The 21,498-nt window shown below is 37.2% G+C and overlaps 1 protein-coding gene across 1 annotated transcript in view; it reads left to right on the forward strand.

Annotated features, from left to right (window-relative positions):
- Positions 1 to 21,498, forward strand: part of ME1 (malic enzyme 1) — a 154,238-nt gene that overhangs the window by 47,218 nt on the left and 85,522 nt on the right. The window contains exons 4-5 of the mRNA XM_059842545.1: positions 18,081 to 18,156; positions 19,347 to 19,508. Of these exons, the coding sequence (XP_059698528.1) occupies positions 18,081 to 18,156; positions 19,347 to 19,508 (238 nt within the window). The remainder of the gene's footprint in view (positions 1 to 18,080; positions 18,157 to 19,346; positions 19,509 to 21,498) is intronic.

Below are 21,498 nucleotides of genomic sequence, written 5' to 3' on the forward strand. Positions count from 1 at the left end.
TTCTGTGCACATTAAAAAGGTCAAAAATACCTCAAGAATCCTTATTTAAACCTGTTTAATGATCTGTGCCTTTTAGGTGCCTCCCTTAGTAAGGGAAGTCATCTCCTTTTTCTGCCCCAGTATTTACCACCATGGTGATTTTATTGGCCTTCCAGGAAGTGCTAAATTTGTCTGGAAATGAAGTCTTTGCTTACACTGGTCTCATTACTCCTCATTTTGATATTCTTTGCCATATAAAATATTTCACGAGGAAAACACTCAGTTTAATTCGGGTCATGGAATTAAGTTTTCAAAAGACCTCCAAGGTAATTGAGTCCAACTTTTGACTGAAAACCACCATGTCAACTAAACCATAGCACTATGTGCCACATCCAGTCATTTCTTGAACACTTCCAAGGATGGTGACTCCACCCCTTCCCTGGACAGCCCATTCCAATGCTTATCCACCTTTTCAGTGAAGAATTCTTCCTGATGTCCAATCTGAAACTCCCTGGCACAGCTTGATGCTATTTCCTCTTGTCCTGTCATTCATTGCCTGCCAGAAGAGACCAAGCCCTGACTGCCTACAGCCTCCTCTCAGGCAGTTGTAGAGAGTACTAAGGTTATCCTGAGCCTCCTCAGGGCTAAACAACCCCAGTTCCCTCAGCCACTCCTCCCACAGCTTGTGTTCCAGAGCCTTCATCACCTCTTTTGTCCTTCTCTGGATGTGCTCCAGCATCTCAATGTCTCTTTTTCAGCAGGGTTGGAACTAAATGATCTTTAAGATCTCTTACAATCCAAGCCATTCCATAGTTCTGTGATCTTTAACAGACTCTTTCCTGCTTAAGAAAAATACCTACAATGCAGTCTTCTACAGTGCCGTTACAGAGATACGTTTTTTTCCCTGAGAAAAACCTTTTCTAAATGACTCCAAAACCAACTATGCAAAGCAACAAATATAATTTAGTTTAAAATTGCATTCTAGACCATCACTTAGTTATCATTAAGCCTTATATACCAGCATACCCCATAAACAGTATCCTTGAGATGGATGGAGAAGAAAATATAAGCATCAAATTTAATATTCTGCAAGAGAAAAGGAGTAAAAGATGTAAGATTTAGCCCAGGCTATATCATCTTACAATCTTGATTGCTTTTTTTTAAAGATGTTGCAATCAAGGAACAAGGTATAATCTGATCATACCTTAAAAAAAATATTCTCTGTAAGAACTGTCTGTATGTGCTTTATGGAACTCATATGTAAGTGCTGTCTTTACATGGAAGTGACTGTTTTTCTTTCATAATGGTTTTTTATTTCAGAATATTTTTTAATACTGCCTCTTCCCACAGCTCAGGAAATGTTTGCTATTTCATTGTTTAATACAGATCCCGTTAGAAACAGACTTGGAGGTAAATGAGTTAAAAATTACTCATTTGCTGCAGATCATATTTATCTCATATTTATTGCAGTTTGTAAGGCAGTGTCATATTTAGTTTATGTCTGTAGGGATGTTTTCCAATATTCAGTTATACTTCTTTACCTTGTGAAATGAGTTTGAAGCATCTGGCTCACAAGTTATCTCTTGAAGCAAGGAACAACAAAATTAATTTAGAGTTCAGAAAGTAGGTGTCTCATGGAATCTTTGAATGAGATCATCTTCTGTGACTCCCTTATGTGTTTTTAGATGACTTTGTGGGCTCACATGATGTGCTTACAGTCACAGAATGACTCTGGCTCAGGAAAAGGTTTTCATCCTGAAGCAATAGTTTGCAGTTTTAGAATAAACATTCGTGGCTGACCAGCTAACCATCTGATTAAGCATCATTTCTCAAGTGAACCAGCTGCAAAGTAACTTGACTCACTGGTTTGAAGCTCATCTGTATAATTGACATTTTTTTGTAATAGTCAGACTCAACTCAAGATTGCACTACTTAATCTGAATATTCAGCTTTAAATCCACCAGTTTAATGAATAAGAGTATAGATCTGATAGCAGATCTGTAACTTGCACCTACCTAGACCTCATTGTTACATAAACATAATTTAGAAGATCATTCTCTCTGGTCATCTTCCTAGCTGTTGAGGAAAATGAAGGAAGAAAGGATCCTTCAGGGAGTCGGTCAGAGAGGAATTTGGACCTGTACAGATAGAAGCTTTACTTATGCTGGGAATACAATGGGGTTCTGCTTCTACTGTAATGCTCATGCTATCATTAAAAGCATTATCTCAGAATCTCTACTAGGTCACTTCTTGGTTCAGAGTTTCTATCCATCATTTAAATTCCTAAAGAAAAAATTCTTCAGTTGCACAAGGCATGTACCTTGATATGACAGCTTTTGATTGCTTACCAAGAAAGAATCTATTTCTGTAAATAGATTTCTGAAAAACAACAGTTCTTTCATCCAACAAGAATAAATATGGGAAAGCTCAATGGAAATTTCCGCTAAGAATCCAAAATCAACTTTTTACATTGTATAGAGAACACCCAGGAGTTTAAGATTCTTGTGTAAACTCAGCATTCAGAGAAGGGAGGTATAATTGCCAAGTACTGCTATGCTGAAGACTTTGGACGTTGTTAAAATGTTAGTGACTGTTTATGTATTGCCATTCCTAGAAGGAAAAGCTGTTTCAATCAGAATATGATGAGAGCAAGCCCGGGTAGCTGATGCCGCTACACAGGCATGGCAGAGTTCTCTGAAATAACTTCCCAACGCAGGCACAGACTATCAGACTGACTAGGAACCATTTTTAAAGCAGCTCTATTGGGTCTGATGCAGTCTCTTAAAAGGCAGAGTATGTCAGCTTTAAAGTTGTTTACCACATTTCCTCCTCACTGAAGCGTGTGGTCACTCAGCACATACAAATTTGAGACTTAGCCCTTTCCTTTCCTAATGTTTCTCCAAAATAATGTGTTTATTTACATTTATTTTGTGTGTTTACAATTACAATGATTCAGATGCACAGTATTGAATGCAAATGTGAATCCTTTTTTTGTTGACAAATATTTACATGCTGAGATTGCCAGCTGCAAGATAGCATTGCTTTTTAACAAAGAAAAGAAATAGAGAATGGGGAAATATTTATTTCCTGTGACAGAACATGCAAAATGTTAGACCTTGGCATCAGAAGTTGCAGTCTGCTTGCCAGCACAAGGTTGATCCTGTGGTGCATTTAATAATCTTTTTGTGGGTTTTAATGAGGCTTTTATTGGAATTATTTTTCTTAATTCCAATGGATCTCTGTGGCATCTGAGTCTCTTCAAAAACCAGATTTGGCTTACTGGAGGCCAGAAACTTGTCAAGTACTCCATGATCACATGAGCCAAGAAAGTTCAGTTCCTGGAAGTTTTTTGACTGTCTCTCCTTCAGATGTGTTGTTTTTTCTTGATTGAGACTGCTAGAATGTCTGAATTTATTTCATGTTACTTCTTCACTAGTATAGCTGCTCCCTTAGGTTTTTTTCATCACATCTAGGTGTTTTTTCCTCCCCTAGAAAAGCATACATATGTATACATAGGGACTTTATTAATTTAATTGTTGCTATACATAATTATCTTTGTGTCTTCATTTAATTAGAAGTGATTATTGTGTAACATAAAATTATATTAAAAGATGTAACAAAGCACTAGTTTCACAGTTATTTTTCCTAGTATTTTCTTCTCTGAAAACTACATAAAATTTTAATCTGTAAGTGGAAAAAAGGAAATGTGCAGGCTTTTTAACTGATCTCTTGTAAGGTCTTGACTGTTAGAACAGCATATGAAATCAAAATATTTTGCAGTTAAGGCATAAAGAACAGCAAAATGTTTCTTTGAAAATAAACTGTTGGAATTCTGTTCTGCAGAAGGTGAGAGGCAAGTTAGTTTGTAGCATTTCAACAGAAAATTAGTGTACCTGTAGCATTTCTTCTAATTTTAGACAACCTTTCTCTTAATGGTTCATAAAACCTCATGATGATGCCAGTTGCAACCTCTCACCAAGCAATTTTGGAATACATGTTGGTCATTTTTCACTTTTGTCTTTTGTGAAGATGACAGGTGTTGACATATTCCAGGCAAATTTTTTCTCTTTCCTTTTTTTTCTTTTTGTGTATATCCTTGGCATTGAGTTCATGGCATCCAGTAATTTTACTTTCTGGCATGATTCTGATCTGCTTTTACTTTCATCAAGCTAAAACTTTGCTTAGCATTCTGTTGCTTCTCCGGCTTGAAGGTAAGGCTAATAGAATCTTCCCAGCAAAAAGCTCTGAAAAGCTGGAAAAGGAGAATTAGCAGGGTGTTGAACTCCTCTTTTCTCCTGGATTATCTTGTAGACTGGATTGTGCCCAACGTGTATTCAACTTGGTCTATCAACAGGCAGTAATGGTGCTGTAGAGAAAGGTGTGAGGATCTTGCACAGAAGATGTCAGTGGGCCTCATTTTGGTCATAGGATGCTTTGTAAATATTAAGCCAGTTTCTCATGTAAGAAGTTATTGAAGGAAAAAAAGTTATGTCTTGATTTTTGAAAACGTTTTGATATTCTTCAGTTTATATGCGTGTAGTCATCTGGTCTCTCTAGAACTCTTAAATTCATGGTTTTTCATAATATTTTGGCAATAGGTTTCTCCATTTAGGTACAGTGTGAATTTTTATCTTTTTATTAAGCTTTCACCTCAATAAAATGATGAATGATTAGCCTGTGCCAAACTGAGAGAAGGTAGTCCTGACCTAGCATTATGAAATATAACATCCTCCATGGTTTTTGTATGTACTTGGTGCTTGCGTGGAGGTATAACCTACAGGTCTTGGAGGGGATGGTATTTACAGAAGTAGCACTTGGAGTTGTTCTTCCATTTAGTCTTGTCTGAGTTGGAGCTTTATCTATTATTAGCCTCTTCCTGTTCTCATAAGCTTCATACATGATTTCTTCTGCAGGTAATATTTCAGGGACTTTTGATCATGGTCATAAAAGCTTTATCCTAAAGCACATCACAAGCATGGAATTTCTGGCTTTCAGACCTAAGTTTGTAGGTGCATTGCTCTGTTTTTTCTGGATGGAGTACATCTTGGCTGTGAGCAGGAGGAAATGAGGCCATCCCTTCTCAAAACATAACTCTCAAAATGTTTGGCAGCAGTCAATATTTGGTCATTCTTAACAGGCTTCCAAGACGGCTATCAAGACTCAGTGCTCTCCTACAGACATCCTTGGTGGTTTCTGAGCAAGAGGGCCAAAATTAAAATACTGGCCGTGCCTTTCTCTTCCCTTGTTCACTTCCTTCACAGAGTCCTGGATGTTTTCAGGGGATCCCTGTCCTCATTTGGCTTGTACTATTATTTTTTAATAATTTCTACTATATGTTGTGTGAGGTTAGAACTGGATGTTCTCCCTTCTCCACAGATTTGGGGGTCTCAGATTTATCTTTTCAAGGGCATCTGCACTTTGAGCTAATGGGAACTTACTTCTGTGGATTTTGGCATGTGATTATCTTCCTAATTTCATTATATCCTACCGAGACTTGTTTCTGTATGAAACAAGTTTCATACAGATGCTTTTCACTAAATGGGAAAGACAGTTTGTGTGACAGTTAGTAACGCAGTATTTATTAGAACCTACTTGTTTCCTTTACTAAAACAGTCATCTTGTGGATCTACGTGCAGAAGTCTGGACAAAAAGTACATGATCCCAAGTGAAATGTCTTTACCGTGACTAATCTTTTCTTTCTAGGGCCAATACCACATAAAAGGTAGGCTATATCCTTTGCAACAAATAAACTGTGTATCTGCATTTTAAAATAAAGGTATTATTTTGGCATGTTACAGTTTCATATCAACAACTATGATTTGTATCAATGTATAACCATGTTACTCTTCGATGTCTTCCTATTTTCCTGGAGTTTTAGGGAGATTTTGACTGTATGCCTGCCTTCTGGTTACAAGCTCCCTGATTTCCCAAAGCAGTATATACATTAATGAAATGTACTTTAAGGGCAGAGATTTTATTTCAATTTCACACCTTTACTTGGCCAAAGATTCCACTGGCAACACTGAAGTATCAGGTCATACAGTACAGGAGAGGTCTATTTATTAGCTCTAACTCTATACAAGCCATATTTATCTACTAAAATTTTCCCCTCATGAAACAGCCCCTGTAAACCTGACAGATTTTTAGTTTCCTAATTGTCAACACCATTTCACTTCCAAAACAAACCTTAAGAGTCATTTCCTTTCAATAAGAGAACTTTAACTTTCCTTAGTTCAATATCTTTTCAAGGACAGTCTATCAAATCCCATGCAGTGTCTGCAAATGACATTCCTTCATCCTTCCTTTCATACAGAATAGTAGGTACAGTTGCCTCCCTTCTGCCTTGAATGGCCCTGAGACAGCCCTGAAGTTGTAGGTTGCTTTTTACAGTAGTTTGTGTATTGTATCCATCTCCATGGACTGAGATTTTGCACTATTCTAGTACTCATTTAGGACAGCCCAGACAGTAGCAGCTTGTATCATATGAGCAAACAGACAATTGCAACAGAAAACAAACAGCTTGCAACTCATTGCTTGGGAAGTACTAAGAAAAACGTCTGGGTATCTTTCTCCCTTCCTAGGGCTATGCAGTGGAAGGGAAAGAGCTAACTTCCAGATATCAGTGGGATGAAAAATAAATTGGTGTTGCTGCATGTGTTTACAATTAGGTATCACCAGCAGTAGGGATTTTTGTATTGGTAACATGAGCTTGTAGCAGAGAACTGTTATATTTGACTGATAAAAATCTAGTGCAGGTTTTTGTTTTGTTTTAATATTAAAATCTTCTTAGAGGAGTCCTACCCTGTCCTTCTATGCAAAGAGTTTTCCATGTCCCCAGTAATTTCTGATGTTATCATCTGATACTGCAAACAAGGTACCAGTAGTATTCAGACGAGATGCCAGTGATTTAGAAGCATTACACTGCTTTATTAGCTCATTCTGTATATATCCCAGCCCATGCCCAGAGGATGTTTTCCTTTAGGGGTGTCCTGGTTCAGTGCTTACACTGGAGTTTCTCCAGCTCCCATTTTCTGTACATTTGTTGCACGTCCTTTGGCACCACCCAAATCCCCTGCTTCCCCATTCAGCAGCTTCTCTGTTCAAAATGCTGTCATTACTCAGCAGTCCAACACTGTCTCATTGTTACATTTCTAATACAAGATATTTAGTAGCTTTAAAGAAAACTCCTACAGTAATTCCTATAACTGTATTTGGCAAAGTACAAAGAGGAAGGAAAAACCCTGGTAAAATCACTGCAGCTTTGCAGTAGCTTGGCTACTCGAACATCACAGTTTTCTGTCTCTATCTACAAGCTTTCTAAATAGATAGTCAAGTCTTAAAATGAAAAGTCAAAAGGGAAGACAAAGCCTTTCTTTCAGCCTTACTTTCAGCCTTTAAGAGCATAACAAATGGGATGATTGTGTGTTGTAATATATCTTGGTTTTCTCTGTATTTATGGCTAGATGTTTTGGTCCAGGAACTTTTTACATACGACATTTGGGAGAGCCATATGCATAGGAGGCTTCTGAAAAAGACAAGAAAAAAGTTTTGGGATAGAAGTGTTTGGGGTCGGCTGTCTGTCTCTGTTTCTAGACACGCTTAGGATGGTTCTTGGACGCTGGGCTTTAAAGGATGAGACTGGACGCTAGGTTTTTTTGGTCTTCAGTTTGTTTATTATCTCTTATCTAAAAAGTCTTTTTTCTGCTTGAAGGATCTGACTAGCACGGCAGCCAAAGGCACTCTGCTCACTCTTAAGGCGGCCGCATCTTTTATAACAAAAACTACGTATATCATATTTACATTTTTGTCTTCAATACTTATCATCTTCGTCACTAAGTACACCCTCATCTCAGACTAATCTACAAGTGCTAACACCACTCCAGAAGATGGAAGACAGGAAGAAGAAGGAAAAGCTTGGTGGCACACTTTGATTCTTCCATCTTGTCTCTACAACTCCTCTGTACTAAAATTCCAAAATTTGTAATTCACTCTATAATAATATCTTCTCTTCACTATTTACACTTGAGTGGTTCTCGCATGTTCTATTTCTTTATACATCGGTGGCACATCTCTAGATGGATCAAAATCAAGCCACTAAGTGCTTTTGGCAACATTCTAGGACTCTCGAGCCCCCCAAGGGTTCTCTCGGTAGCTCTGGACATCAGGAGTGATGTGCTGAGCTCTCACAGAAGTGGACCCTTTTATTTCTTGCAAGGCGCTTTCATCCCTTTTTGGCAAAGTTTTACAGCTGCAGTGTTAATTATAATACACTGAAAAATACTAGGTCAGAGTATCATTACCTGATCTATTGTAGAGTAGCAGTAACATCATGTAATTTGCTGCTGGGTGGAGAAAGGTTTGCAAGGCATCTGACGACCTGACCGCTGCTCTTTGAGTTAAGTGGTCGCACTGAATGTCACTTCTGCTTTTTGGCTATTAGGTGATTAAGCCACATGCAGGAAATCCACTATCTTTTAGAAAATGGTAGGTAAGGGCCTGCTGGGAGCATAGATCAGATAGATGAATATGCATAAACTAAACAAAGCAAGTCATTCTCATAAGAAAAGCAAGAACTTCCAGCTGAGGGCACAGAATGGTATGGAAGGCTTAAATCAACTGGTAGAAATAAGGGAAACGTTTACTGAGAAATACAAGAAAAGAAAAGCAAGCTTCAGTTTGTGCTTAATTAGAACCCGTACCTTTGGCATGAAGATGGTCAAAAGCCACTTCTCATTTTTGCTTCTGAATTTCCAAAGTGACTACTTTTGACATGAATTTTTGTTTAGTCATAAAGAAGAAGGGAGTTTAGGGGCTCTCACAACTTCATTTTAGTACTCTAGTATACTGAAATTAACTATTGTTTTCGGCATTCTGGGGGAATTTTCCACCTAAAGGAAGAGCTCCCTGTTCCTGAGATGAAGCTGTAATGCAGCTTACAGAGACAGAGCAGCACATTTCCATTTCAAAAGTTCACAATATTATGACAACTTTGTTGTATCAGAGGGTGTTTTTGGTTGCTTTTAACTTTTAGTGTTGTTTAGATTTATTCTAAGCACATATGAGTGTACAGGTTTGTTGCACTGTATGTTGAGGGTCAGGTTATTCATACCGCCTCTTTTAGGCAACAGTATGTCTGAGAGTTTCCCTTGGTCATCCAAAGGGAGCTTCTTAAAAATGACACATAGATATTTATCTCTGGCAATGAAAATACAGAACATGGTTTGCTTTCTGCTCAATTAATAATGTTTTTTTTTCATGAATAAGTAAGTAGTCTATGAGCATGGGGAACTTGTCATTCTCAAGAAAATAGTTTATTGAAAAAGTTTTGCCTTATTCTTCAAGGAATGTGCCTATTTCTGCCTTTACTTTGCCACTTAACAGAATGTAACAATGCTCCAGTTCATGCATTGAAATGGGATTCTTCATGAGGGTGGTTGTAATGCCAGTCATTTGGTAATTGGCTTGTTCATTCAGTCTTAGAGTGAAACAAATGTCATCTTTGAAAGATGACATAAAATGTGGCATGTAGGCTTCCAAACACACTGTCCTCAAAAAAGCCTGTGTGATTTGTGACACTGGACTCTAGCCTTTGATTCCCTTGAAGAGGCTGGAAGCTCCCCAGTGACGTTTCAGAAATGCTTCTGTTGTGACTGCTAAATGATGTTGTTTGAATACTCCATCACCCCATAGGACTGGCTCTGACTCCTCGCTAGGGCCATTCCCTATCCTGTGCTTAGTTTCCTGTATGTGTGTAGTGAAGAACAGCAATATTCAGTTGTATTAGCTGGGATCGTTGCATGCTGTGTTTTTTCTAAAATGTTGATCCTGACTTCATGAAATGAAAATCTTCACATGGGGTCATGACTGAATTTTTATAAAAAGGAGGGAAAGTATAAGGCTATTTGCCTCTGATGGACGAGGTTAATTTTTAGCCCAGTGGCCAGATATATTACAGATTTTTAATGCCCAAAATGTTTCCTTGGGTTTCCATCTATGATAATTATTTTCTCAAATTTTATGATAAAGGCTTCTAGTAATTTTTAATTGAGTCAGAAAACTATTATTTTTTTCTTAAATATATTCTATTCCTATGATTAAAACCACTTTGTATAGCTAATATATATGTCCTGGGTTTTTCTGGAAAAATATTAATACTTCTGTGAGTGAATTTCAGAAAACAACTGGTGTGTTGGAACTTTGTTAACATCAGATTACATAAGTCTTAAGAATAATCATGCTGCTTCTCAGTTTCTCTGTCTGAGATAGAGCTGGACCTGCAGGTGTTTTCCCCATGTTAAAAGTTGTTATTGAACACAGTACTAAAAATTTGGTCTGCCTCATGCGTTCATTCATTTAAATGAATGTAAATTTAACAGGAAGTAAGTACAGAAAAAGTGCTGCTCACCAGCTTGTTTGCATTTTTCAAAATGTGCAAATGGTAAAGGGAGATTTGTACTTTTTCAGAGTGTTCATTTTCAGCAGTTAGAGTCAGCTCTCTTAAAGGAAGATAGTGTCTCATTTCAGAAGTGACTTTTTCATTGAAGTTGGGTAGGATATGCCCTAAGAATAAGCATTTTTTAATAAGCCTTCACTTTTGTCCTGGTTAATAGTTACTGAGAGCAAAATATGGTGATTTAAAGGTCAGTTAACAGGCCTTAAAGGACATTATTGTCTAAATACAGGAAATTTTCCATGTTCCAATGAGCCGAGGCAGCACAAGTTGTTGAAGTAAATAGGACAGTGATCTCACTTGTTTGAGTATTTCACAGTTTAAGTAGCATTTAAAAGTTGGGTTTTTTTAGAAAAACATCATCAGCATTGCAACATTCCTAGTAGATAACATGGTTGATGTTTGTTGATGGCTTTCTATGCAGTTAACATCAGCATAAACTAATACAAACATGATAACTATTGAAACAGAACAGTAGGTTATTTTTTGTCTTAAAAATGAATGGGTCTGGCTCTGGTAAACCATTCTCTCATTCACAGTCTTCGAATACTTCTATTTGTGCCCATTAGAGTGTAATTAATTAAGTTATTTGTTGAGCAACTGTCAGAGGAATTTAAGTAGCTTCTGAAGCAAAAGAGCTCCTGTGCTTAAACCATAGTGTTTTGTAGAGTCTGCCTTTCCCTTTGCAAACAAACACATCTCATTGAATTGCTGCTGTATGGTTAAACAACAGTATGTAAAAGCTGATTGTCTAGATTAGTGATGCTTTAGGAATATAATAAAATCAATAAATTCATATTTTAAGGAGTGACTATAAAAATATTATTTGATTCTGTCTTTTTCTGTATGAAAAGGATGTATCATTAGTTTGGACAATCATACCACAAAATGCTGTGCATGTAGAGGAGGTGAGGCACTAAATGAAAAACAGTGTTAGATATCTAGATATAAAGAGTATTTTATATGAGTAATGCAAAACGTCTGCAATGACTAAGTCCATTAAGTTTTTACTTCCATGAAGTATTTTTAGTATAGTGTGAGGTGAACATTATGGTTTCCAAAATTAACTAGAGATTTTTTGATTATTAGTGAAGTGTTAAGCTATAATTATACTTGGTACCATGTAAAACTGGTTTTAAAGTTTTCCAGGGTAAGTCTTGTAATGCTGTTACTCTGATTATTTATTCAATGTAATTCTTTGAGGGTTGAATGAGAGCAGTCGAGGAATTACTTCATTGCGTTGCTTTTTATTGTACCAAAGCCTTGACTTTTTCCCTGCTTCTGGAGCCTATCTGATTGGCATTTTGCAGAGTAAAAGTAAAATGTTTCAAGAAAAGAAGATGCTTTTTTTCAAAAATCTGTGTACACTCAAACTCATAATGTAGAGATTACATGTTTTGGTAGCAAGAATCTCAAGGGGCTGAAAAAGTTCAGAGCTTTTGGAGTAAAGTAGTAAGACAGGACTGGTACAGGTTTTGTCTCTGTTCCTTTGTAATTTGCCTTCAGTCTGTACTGCTATGGGCAGCTTCTAATTTTTTTTTCACTGTCACCCGCTCTCTTGTGTTACAATTTAGAAAATGTATGCTGTATGCAAGCTCTGGAGCCTGTTTCAGATGCAGAAGGGCAGATGGGCAAATGTGTGTGTGATCTGGCCCCGGGCTGCATGTGTATCAGGACTGTTACAGCAAGTTACATAACTCACCATGTTGTAAATTGTGGAATAGCAGCCCCTGGTTCCCTGCTTCCCTAATCCCACATGAGGTTGAAGAGGGAATGTGCTGAGACCTGAAGTTGGTTTTCTGGGTAAACCCAAGATGTGGGCAGAAGGAGTTTTATGTGGAACCTCTTGGAACCCCTGAGGTTGTTTGAACCAGCTCTTCTGACTGAGTGCCACCTGGATCAGTCTCTTTGAAGCACACAGTGTCCATTGTCATTTGTCAAAGAAACAAGGCAGAGCCATGGACTTTAGCTGAAGATCCTGGGCAGGCTTGAGGATAGTGTGGATACTGTATTCACTTCTGGCAGCATCGCGAGCACTGCAACTCGCTGGGGCTTGCATCAGAAAAATTATAATCTTAAGTAGCTATCTACCCCAGTTGTATTTTAATTTTTTTATCATTAGTATTTATTTTAAAATAATGTTTTAACATTTTTACAAGAAGATTTTCCCAGCATCTGAATCTTTGTGTCACTAAAGTTATGTACCTTTTATTTCCCCAAGCCTTATCCTTTCTTTTCTGAAACTTCATTCCCCTGAAGTAATATTTTCAAATGCCAGGCTTACAGCTGCTTTCGGGTTAACTTTATCACTTTCCTGCTTAAGAGGCTAATTCACATTGGATACTGTATGGTTCTGTAAATGGTCCAAATGTACTTCTCTCTTCTCTGTAGATGTTATTTTTAGCTGTAGTGGCTTACTGCAGTGGCTATTGGAGCATGACACTCACTAGCAGGGATTGATGAGCAGCTTTGATGGACTTGGGCATGGGAAAGAAGGCTACAGAGGCTGCCAACACTGGATAAAGACTGTCACGAAACAGTGTTTTTCAGAAGAGATTCTTGAAATAATAAATGCTGGTTTGCTCCTGAAGCTAAAGATAGACTGTTCAGAACTCTTGACATAAGCACTTCTCATTTACAGGGATTATGAAGACTGTGTTTTTCTGTATTTTAATAATTTCCCTACAGTCTTAAGCCAAATTGGGCATTTCAGTGGCTATAAAAATATTGGAGGCTTTCATTATTCTTTTATGTATAGCAAAGTGGAGTTGGCAGATATTAGCATCTGTCTTTCAGAGTATTTGATGTCTTCTACAAAACAAATTTTATAATCAGTAGTCATTTACAAAACCAAATGCTAAGCATGAAATTACACATAATATTTATAAACTTTTAAATCTTTTCAGGATTAGTATCTTACCCTCACTGTCATTCATATGCTGCTAGAATTTACTTTTTTATGAACTATATCTTACTCATGTATAGCTCCACACTTTCAGAGGTTTTAGTGGTACCTACTGTTCTCTTAATGTTCCTGTCCTATTTTTGATTTTTGTTTTTGATTTGGTCATTATTTTGCTTCTTACAAATTTTTTCTGTTTACATATCATTTGAGTGTGCCTCATCTAGAATATGTAAAGCCCAGGTTTCTTTAACACAGATGAATTCAGGCTGACAATCAGTAGCAGCTGCTATTTCAGCATCAACTATTTTATATATTGAAAAACATACCTGTATATTGCAAAGTAATAAAATTCATCCTGTACAAAGGGAAAGGTAAAGAAAATAAACAAAGCTGTCACCAGCTGCATTTCTTAATCAGCCCATCCCTTGTATTTATTAGGCCTCAATGGTCTTGCAATGCAAAGGAACCTGCTATGGTAAGGTATAATGAAAACATTGAGGACATTTTATATGAAGAAATGAGACCACAATTAACAGTTACAATTGGAAATGTGGTGAAAAAATAGCAGAATGTTCTTTGGGGAGGATATATGTACTCTTAATTCCTAGTACAAATTTTGTATTGTATTGCTTTTTGTGATTTTAAAAATACAAGGGAATTTCAGTGGGGACCAGGGAAGTAGTTAAGTAGTTTACCTGTTTCTTGCCAAGTGCAGAAGTTCAGAAGTTTGAAAGAGTCTAGGCTCAGAAATAAAGTTTGTCTTGCCCCTGTGGGTTTTTTTTTTGTTTTTTTTTTGGGGGGGGGGGGTGTTTGGTTTTGGTTTTTTTTTTTGTTGTTATTATTATTAAGTATGTTGGTTTAGGCTGCCTGGGGAAGTGAAGTCACCTCTACTGTAACTCTATGTACAGTTCATAATTCAAATAACAGTCTTGAATATGTAGGGTTGTAGGGTTGTGAGAAAAGTCTGAACTTCTTTTCATTAAACATGTTTGGCATTTTCTGAGACATGTTAAGATTGCCTCCTGTTGTTATAAGAAGAGGAAAGAAAGGATTATTCTGTTACAATGACACATTTTCCTAAACTGTTCTTTAATAGAAAATAGACAAATACATTGCTGGTAGATCATTGCTTCCTCGAAACATAATAAACAAATGCTCCATTTAATTCTGCTGACTTTGTTCTCATAGATGAGAATTTTAATAAAACAGACCCAAATCATGTGCTGTTGAATGACCTCCACATAACTGGTAAAATTTGCTACAGTGTAGTGAGCTCAGTGGCCCAAAATAGATCCACCCTGTGTTGAGTGGATCTTGATGTCCTCATGTGGGCTCCCTCCCTTACTCTTCAGTCTTACTGCTGGTGTGATGAGGAGAAAGGAGGCATAGTTACTTCTTTGCCTAATTGTTCCTCTGCTGTAGTTTCATACATTTTCTGGCTAGCTGAAGTGGGTGTGAGTAGCAGTGCTTGCTTTGGCTGGGCTGGTATCAGCCAGTGCTGAGCTGGGGGCTCACTGGGGCCAACAGGTTCTAGATGAGCACTTCTGCATATGTGCTTAGGCGAGTTCTGTCATATGTGCTTAGGCAAGAGAATCTGTACTCAGATTCTGAGTACAGACATACACTGTGTTCAAAATGAACACTTTCATTAGAACACTGTTCTGAGGCTGCAAGCTTCAGAACAGTTTTAACTTGCAGTTTTGGTGGTCAGCCTTCTTGCCTTGCAAGAAAAGATAGTATGTATAACTGAGATACCAATTAAAATAGAAAGGACTACACTGTGTTGTAAAACCTACAGTTGCTTTTCCAGTGAGCTTGCCAACATGGTGTGCTCTGAAAGTGTTGCAAGAGAACTTAATCCTGCTTCCCCATGAATTGCATTTCTTCTTAGAAATGTGAATATGTGCGTGCTGAAAAACAAGCAGCATATTTTTCTCCATAATATTTTCGCTGTATCTTGCTTCTTTCTCCATGTCTTTATATTTATTACTTGTCCATCTGCTTTAGTGGCCCCATCCTGAAGTGCTTTTTCAGACAAGTGCACATCCTGCAGGCCATCTCTTCCTCGTCCAGCAGAGCAGGGTGTGCATCACGCACACTGGCATGACCATGCTTATTTTCATCATTAACATTATACTGAAATGGAAAATTCAGTCATATTTCCTGATTGAAATCCATGTAGAACTGAATCCAGTTTAAATCATCTAGCTTGCCCCATGCTTCATTCTTCTTGTAGCTGTGCTATGACAGCCCCAAAATAACTATAATGTCTGCTAGGTAGTCAAATTGCTGGCCATCTTTTCAGCTGCTCAGCCCTATCCCACTTAAAATAAACCTGTGCAGTTGGCTGTGGCATGATGTCATGGAAAAGAAAAAAACCCACTCATAGTGCAGCCTTTTGGTGGCTGTCTGCAGGTAGAATTGTCAGTGAATTCAGTCCCAGTAAATACTGGCTGAGTATTCTTGTGCCTGACACCTGTGCAAGTCAGGGTTCCTCTTACCAACCTGGTGTACCTACTTGCAGAGAGTACCTTACAGAAGAAAAGTGTTTTAGTTAAAGAAATGAAGGATAATGAAAAGAGATCCAGATAAATAAATACAAAAACTCGTTTCTCTTATTCTGTTCCCTTAAATTTAAGAGCAACTTCTTGGTCAGGCCAGTGTATCCAGAAATGTCTTACTAAACGACAGAGATAATGGAGGGAAAGGGAGAAAGAGGGGAGTGGAATGCTTTTGACATCACTATTTACACTTCAGCTTCTATTTTCCTTTGTGGCTTGAATCTGATCCTGCTTGAACAGATTTTTGAAATACGCTCTCAATACTTATTCAAAGGTCCTTACAAATGTTCTAACAAAATTCCTTCTGGAGCAGCCACCCTGCCTTTATTTTCCTTGGCTGGGGAATTTATTTCATGGTGACCTCTCTCCCTAGCTTGCAAGGAAGAGGGCATTTAGGCACACTGGGCTGGGCTCTGACTCTTTAGAAAATCAATACAGAATCTTGCTTCATTTAACACAAATCTATTAGGTTGGTGTAAATTGGAGAATGGAGACAAGGAGAGGAGTGATCCCACAAGATCGCTTTCTTCCAGCACTCTGTGCTTGCTTTCACACACTCATCTGTCACAGCTGTCTCTGGAGGCTAGCAATTTTGTGATTTAACAGTTTACAGGCTGTTTTATAAAATTATGCATGGTACAATACATCAGAAAGGAAGCATCGTGTATTTTTCTTTGCTGTTTTATGGATTCCACTGTTAAGGAACATCTTTTATTCAGGTAGCCGGCTCACAAGTAGATTTGCTTTTGTGCAGTAAATACCAGAACTTTTCAAAAGTGTGGTAAAATTAACCCTCCTGTCCCTGAAGAACTGTTGCCTCCACTGGGATGGAGAAATTAATTTACTGACAGTTGCTACTTGTTAAGAAATAACTGAAATACTTTAATATCCAGCTTGTGTGTGTTAGTTCTGAGCATGGGAAATGGACGCAGAAGGAGAATGAATTAGAAATGCCAGGATTGGAGAATTTCTAGTTCTAGGGGAAAATGCCTAAAATTAAATACTTTGATTACTCACAGCATAGCTTACATAGCTTTTCTTCCTAAATAATAAAGAATTTCAGTTGCGTATTTTTGACATCACAGAAGGAAAGAAGACACTTACGTATTAAATACAAAATTCAATATAAAATATAAATTACATCATAATTTATATACAAACATATCATCTAATATGTTTGAAACATTTAAACATATGAGATTAAATATAATGTTTGGACTGATTTTGCTGTCTTGGTTGGTACACATTTAACACTGCAGGAGATTTTTTGCTTGACTTGGTATATGTGCAGTCATAGCTGATAAGCATTTTCCTGATTTATTAGTTTATTTAGACCTATAAGATCCACTTGTTTGAAAATGAGGTCATATTCTGGTGGACTTAGATTTCAATTATTTTTTCAGTAATTTTCTCTAAGTTTAGCTTTAAAATGTTTTAAATGGGCAACAGGAAATGCTTTAGAATAATTCTAGAAGATGATGCCTTATACTTAGTAATGCCAAATGTAATTACAAGAAGGCATCTTTGGCATGGGCTTCTTCCTTGATGTTTGCTTTGTAGATTTTGAGAGGTTGCATTTAAGTGCATTCATGGGTTTTGAGATGGCATTTTTCCACCATCTCACATGAAAAAAGTAGAAGAGAAATGGAATTAAATTAACTTTGAGTGGACACAAAATGGCAATCTAATGAAATAGGGAGGCTGTTTTCCAAACACATAACTGAATCCTCCTGATTTATTTTACGTAATGATAATATCTGGCTTATTTCCGGTTTTGTTCACAACTTAAAGCTTTGGCCTATTCTTGTTTGTAAATGTTAGGGCTGCTGGGGCAGTAGTGATCACTGTCATGGAGGAACTAATTTTGTGATCAGGGACAACTAATGAACACATTTGAACAGACCAAGTTCTGAGTGCGTTAGTTGCAGAAAGGACTCTCAGAGGTTCTCTCTGCTCAGTCAAGTTTTACTGGTTACTTGTTCTCTGAATTCTAAATGCAGATTATTAATTTACTTATTCATACAAAATCAAGCTCTTACTACTGAACTGAATTTATGTATGTTAGGAACACATTTGCATAGGTTTAATGTGTTATTTGATTTTGCTATAATTACTTTATTTCTATTAAATTGATTTATACTTATTTAGTTACCTGTTTATATGAAAAGTATTTTTTTATTTGCAGAGGTCTTTTTATTTCTATCCATGACCGGGGTCACATTGCTACAATGCTTAAATCCTGGCCAGAAAGTGTCATCAAAGTAAGTACACTTTTAGTTGCATAACAAAGCAGATGCTGTTTTGTACCCAAAATGAATTGGTTAAGATCTTTTTTATAAGCTTTTTATCAGTTTCGATTTTGGTGATTTCTTAATTCATTTTTTTCAACAGAAAGAATGCCATTACAGCCAAAGTTTGAAGCATTTAAACAGTTTTTTAGCTGTAGGTGCCTTTACTGATTAATTGGTCAATTGCATTGAATATAATGTAAAAAAATATCCTGAATGCTTTTTCTGCATTTCAGGAAATCAGAGAATGTTTGAGGTAGGAAGGCATTCATCTAGGCCATCCTCCTGCTCAAATGAGGTCAGCCAGGACAGATTACTCAGGGCTATGTCCAGCCTTTGAGTTTTGAGTATCTCCAGGTGTAGAGACCCCACATGATCTCTTGGCAACCCCACTCTAGAGTTTGAGTTAATCGTTCTCCACTTAAAGTGCTTCATGATCTCTCTTAAAAAAAATCTTTAATTTCCAACGAAAATGGCTTGCTACCGAGTGTGACAAGAAAATTATTGTGTTGTCAGCTGTTTGCCATACTGAGCACTTCTCTCCTTTATTATGAAAAGTCTTTCTTATTAACATAGACAGTTTTGGGCGTTTACTAAATTATTATATTTCTGTCAATGAGAGCACATGCTTCCTCATATGTATAAGTCTGGTGGAGTGTGTTATTTACTCAAGGGAGGAAGACATACAACTTTGAAGGGTATGAACCAGGTGTTTGTGGACAGCCCTGACAAAGGCCAGTAGGAGTGACTGGCTCTGGTTCTGCTGAAAACAGACATGACAAAACCCAGAAGTTTGTGGTGGTTCTTTTTTTGTGGATAACTTCCTTTCCCTTCTTATTCTGTTTTCATACTGTTGACAGAAAAATGTGAGAGGGAACAATGCCAGTTCTCTTGTAATGTAATACTAAATACCTCTCTTGTGTATTCTTAAAAAGATTTGTATGAAAGTCCCATTTACAGTGAAGCAAGAGTCTAAAATAGTGTAACAAAACCACAGTAAAATATAATAAAACAATTTTTTACTTTTGTTGTGCTATTGATTTGTTTGCACCTGTTACAGTTTTTACATGTAAAATTAAAAAATGATGGTAAGAAAATAAAGGAATACTTTGTACATACAGGCAAGGAAGTGATTTTTAAAGTGCCTTCATTTCTTCCTCCAGGCTATTGTGGTGACTGATGGTGAACGTATTCTTGGGCTTGGAGACCTTGGCTGTTATGGAATGGGCATTCCTGTTGGTAAACTGGCACTTTATACAGCCTGTGGAGGAGTAAAACCTCATGAGTGTCTACCAGTGATGTTGGATGTGGGAACAGATAATGAGGTAAATCCTTTTCTGAGGTGTAGCGAGCGGTTTTTGTTACAATACTGGCTTTGATTCTGTGCAAATTAAAAAGTCGTAAGGAAAATGTCTCATCCTAATATACAGGGTAGATATACTCATCCTAATGTGCAGTGGAGACTGTTCTGTAATGTTTAAGTAATTAAGCACATCTAAAAATGTGCTGCATATACTGTACATTTTAAAATATGATATAGGAAATTTGGTCTCAAGAAGAGGAGGATGATAAAATATAATTCAAGGCAACATTCTTTCTCCACTTCTGTCACAGAATTCTCTGCAGTGATTTTCAATGTGAATTTTGAATTCAGATTCAGAATAACTATGATCCTCACTTTGGTGAACTGTTTGAGGCTGTAGTCTGATCTGTGCTGGCAAGGGGTGTCTATGTAATTCAGTTGTATGTTCCCTTTAGTTATAAAATCACTGTAAATTTTCCCCAAGTGAGGTTCTAGTGCTTCAAATAGGTGGACCTTACCCTCTTTAACTTGGCTTCCCATGTGTGTGGAATTCAGAGATTTAAACTTGTTGGAAATTGGCTCTCTTCTTTCCCGTACTCTTGGGATTACTGGTTAATTACTTGGCCTCGATCTTTTCCTTTTTTTTGTCTGAAAGAATATTTTTATACTTGAAGACTCCATATGATGTCAAACTAAAAAGAAAACCACCTGCAATGTATTTTTACACTTTTGTAGAAGTAAAGATATTGTATTATAAGGGATACATGTGTTAAACTTTATGCATGATAAATGTATCAGAGATTTATGTGTATTATAGCCAAACAAAGCATTCCTGCACCAGTAAATTTAGCTTTAGCTGGGATTGTTGGGTTGGGTGTGTGCATCTTCAGCTTTATACACACACCCTCACCCCTGCCCCAGTTGGGTCATTTAGACATGATAATGATGAAAGCATTACTGAACAAGAAAGATCTGCTCCCCTCTCTCTCTGTCCCACCAGAGCCCCCTTCTAAAAGCAGACAGGCTTTCTTGTGAGATGTATCTGAACAGTGTAGCAAGTAGCCATATCAATTTACATATAAGTCTCATTAGCTATAAAATATTTTTATTGTAGGTTTGAGCAGAGTTTTTGGTTTTAAGCAGTTGGGCCAGTTTTGTAATCTAATAATGAATGTTTCTAGACAATTAATTGCGTTGGTTACTTCTGATACTTCAGTAGGCTTTTCATTTTGCTTCTATGCTTGTGTTTCATTGTAATTTTAAATTTTTTGTAGCATATTATTTGCTTGAAAGATATCAAACATTTCTGTATATACACAGCAACAGCATAAAGGGCTTATTCGTGTTAGTAGCCCAACTTTCATGTCACTGTTCTTGTGATTAAGCATTGAGTTCAATGTCTGTGAAGGAGTGGCACACAAAATATTACAATGGGCATAAAATTTGTGTGACCTGAAGTTTGTTGATGCTCTGAAATACCTTCTGATCAGGAGGATGCCTTTTGTTTTTTTTTTTTTTCATTTTGGGATATGGCTTCTTATTAGGGCCATAGGGAATGAGACCTCTGAATTTGGCTCTTGGGATGTGAACAAGTGTGACTTTATTGCTGTACCCCTTAGCTGATTACATGACATGGGCCTGATAGTATTCATTAATGGGAGCTTGGATATAGTTCTCAAGCTTCTTTAGTCAAAGTCAGGGATCCTATGGCACCATCTCTCTTAGTTTCTTCCCTCAACATCCTTCCTCTCACCTGGTGGCACATCCCTGTTCTCTCAACACTTAAATTCATGTAACCAGTTGATGAGTCACTATAGAGAACTGAAATGACTGAAAAGCATCCACATTTTGCTGGCTAAGCTGATTATATTAGACCAAGCTGGCATGGAATTGCATTGCAATTCCTTATCTTTAAAGCTAAACCTCTTGAACAAATAAGTGTATTTTTAGGCTGTATTTTCTTAGTCTAGTCAGGATTTTCCATAGTAAGACACAATAGAAATCACTCTTGC

The sequence above is a fragment of the Haemorhous mexicanus genome, chromosome 3, assembly GCF_027477595.1.
Source record: "Haemorhous mexicanus isolate bHaeMex1 chromosome 3, bHaeMex1.pri, whole genome shotgun sequence".
Classification (NCBI taxonomy): domain Eukaryota; kingdom Metazoa; phylum Chordata; class Aves; order Passeriformes; family Fringillidae; genus Haemorhous; species Haemorhous mexicanus.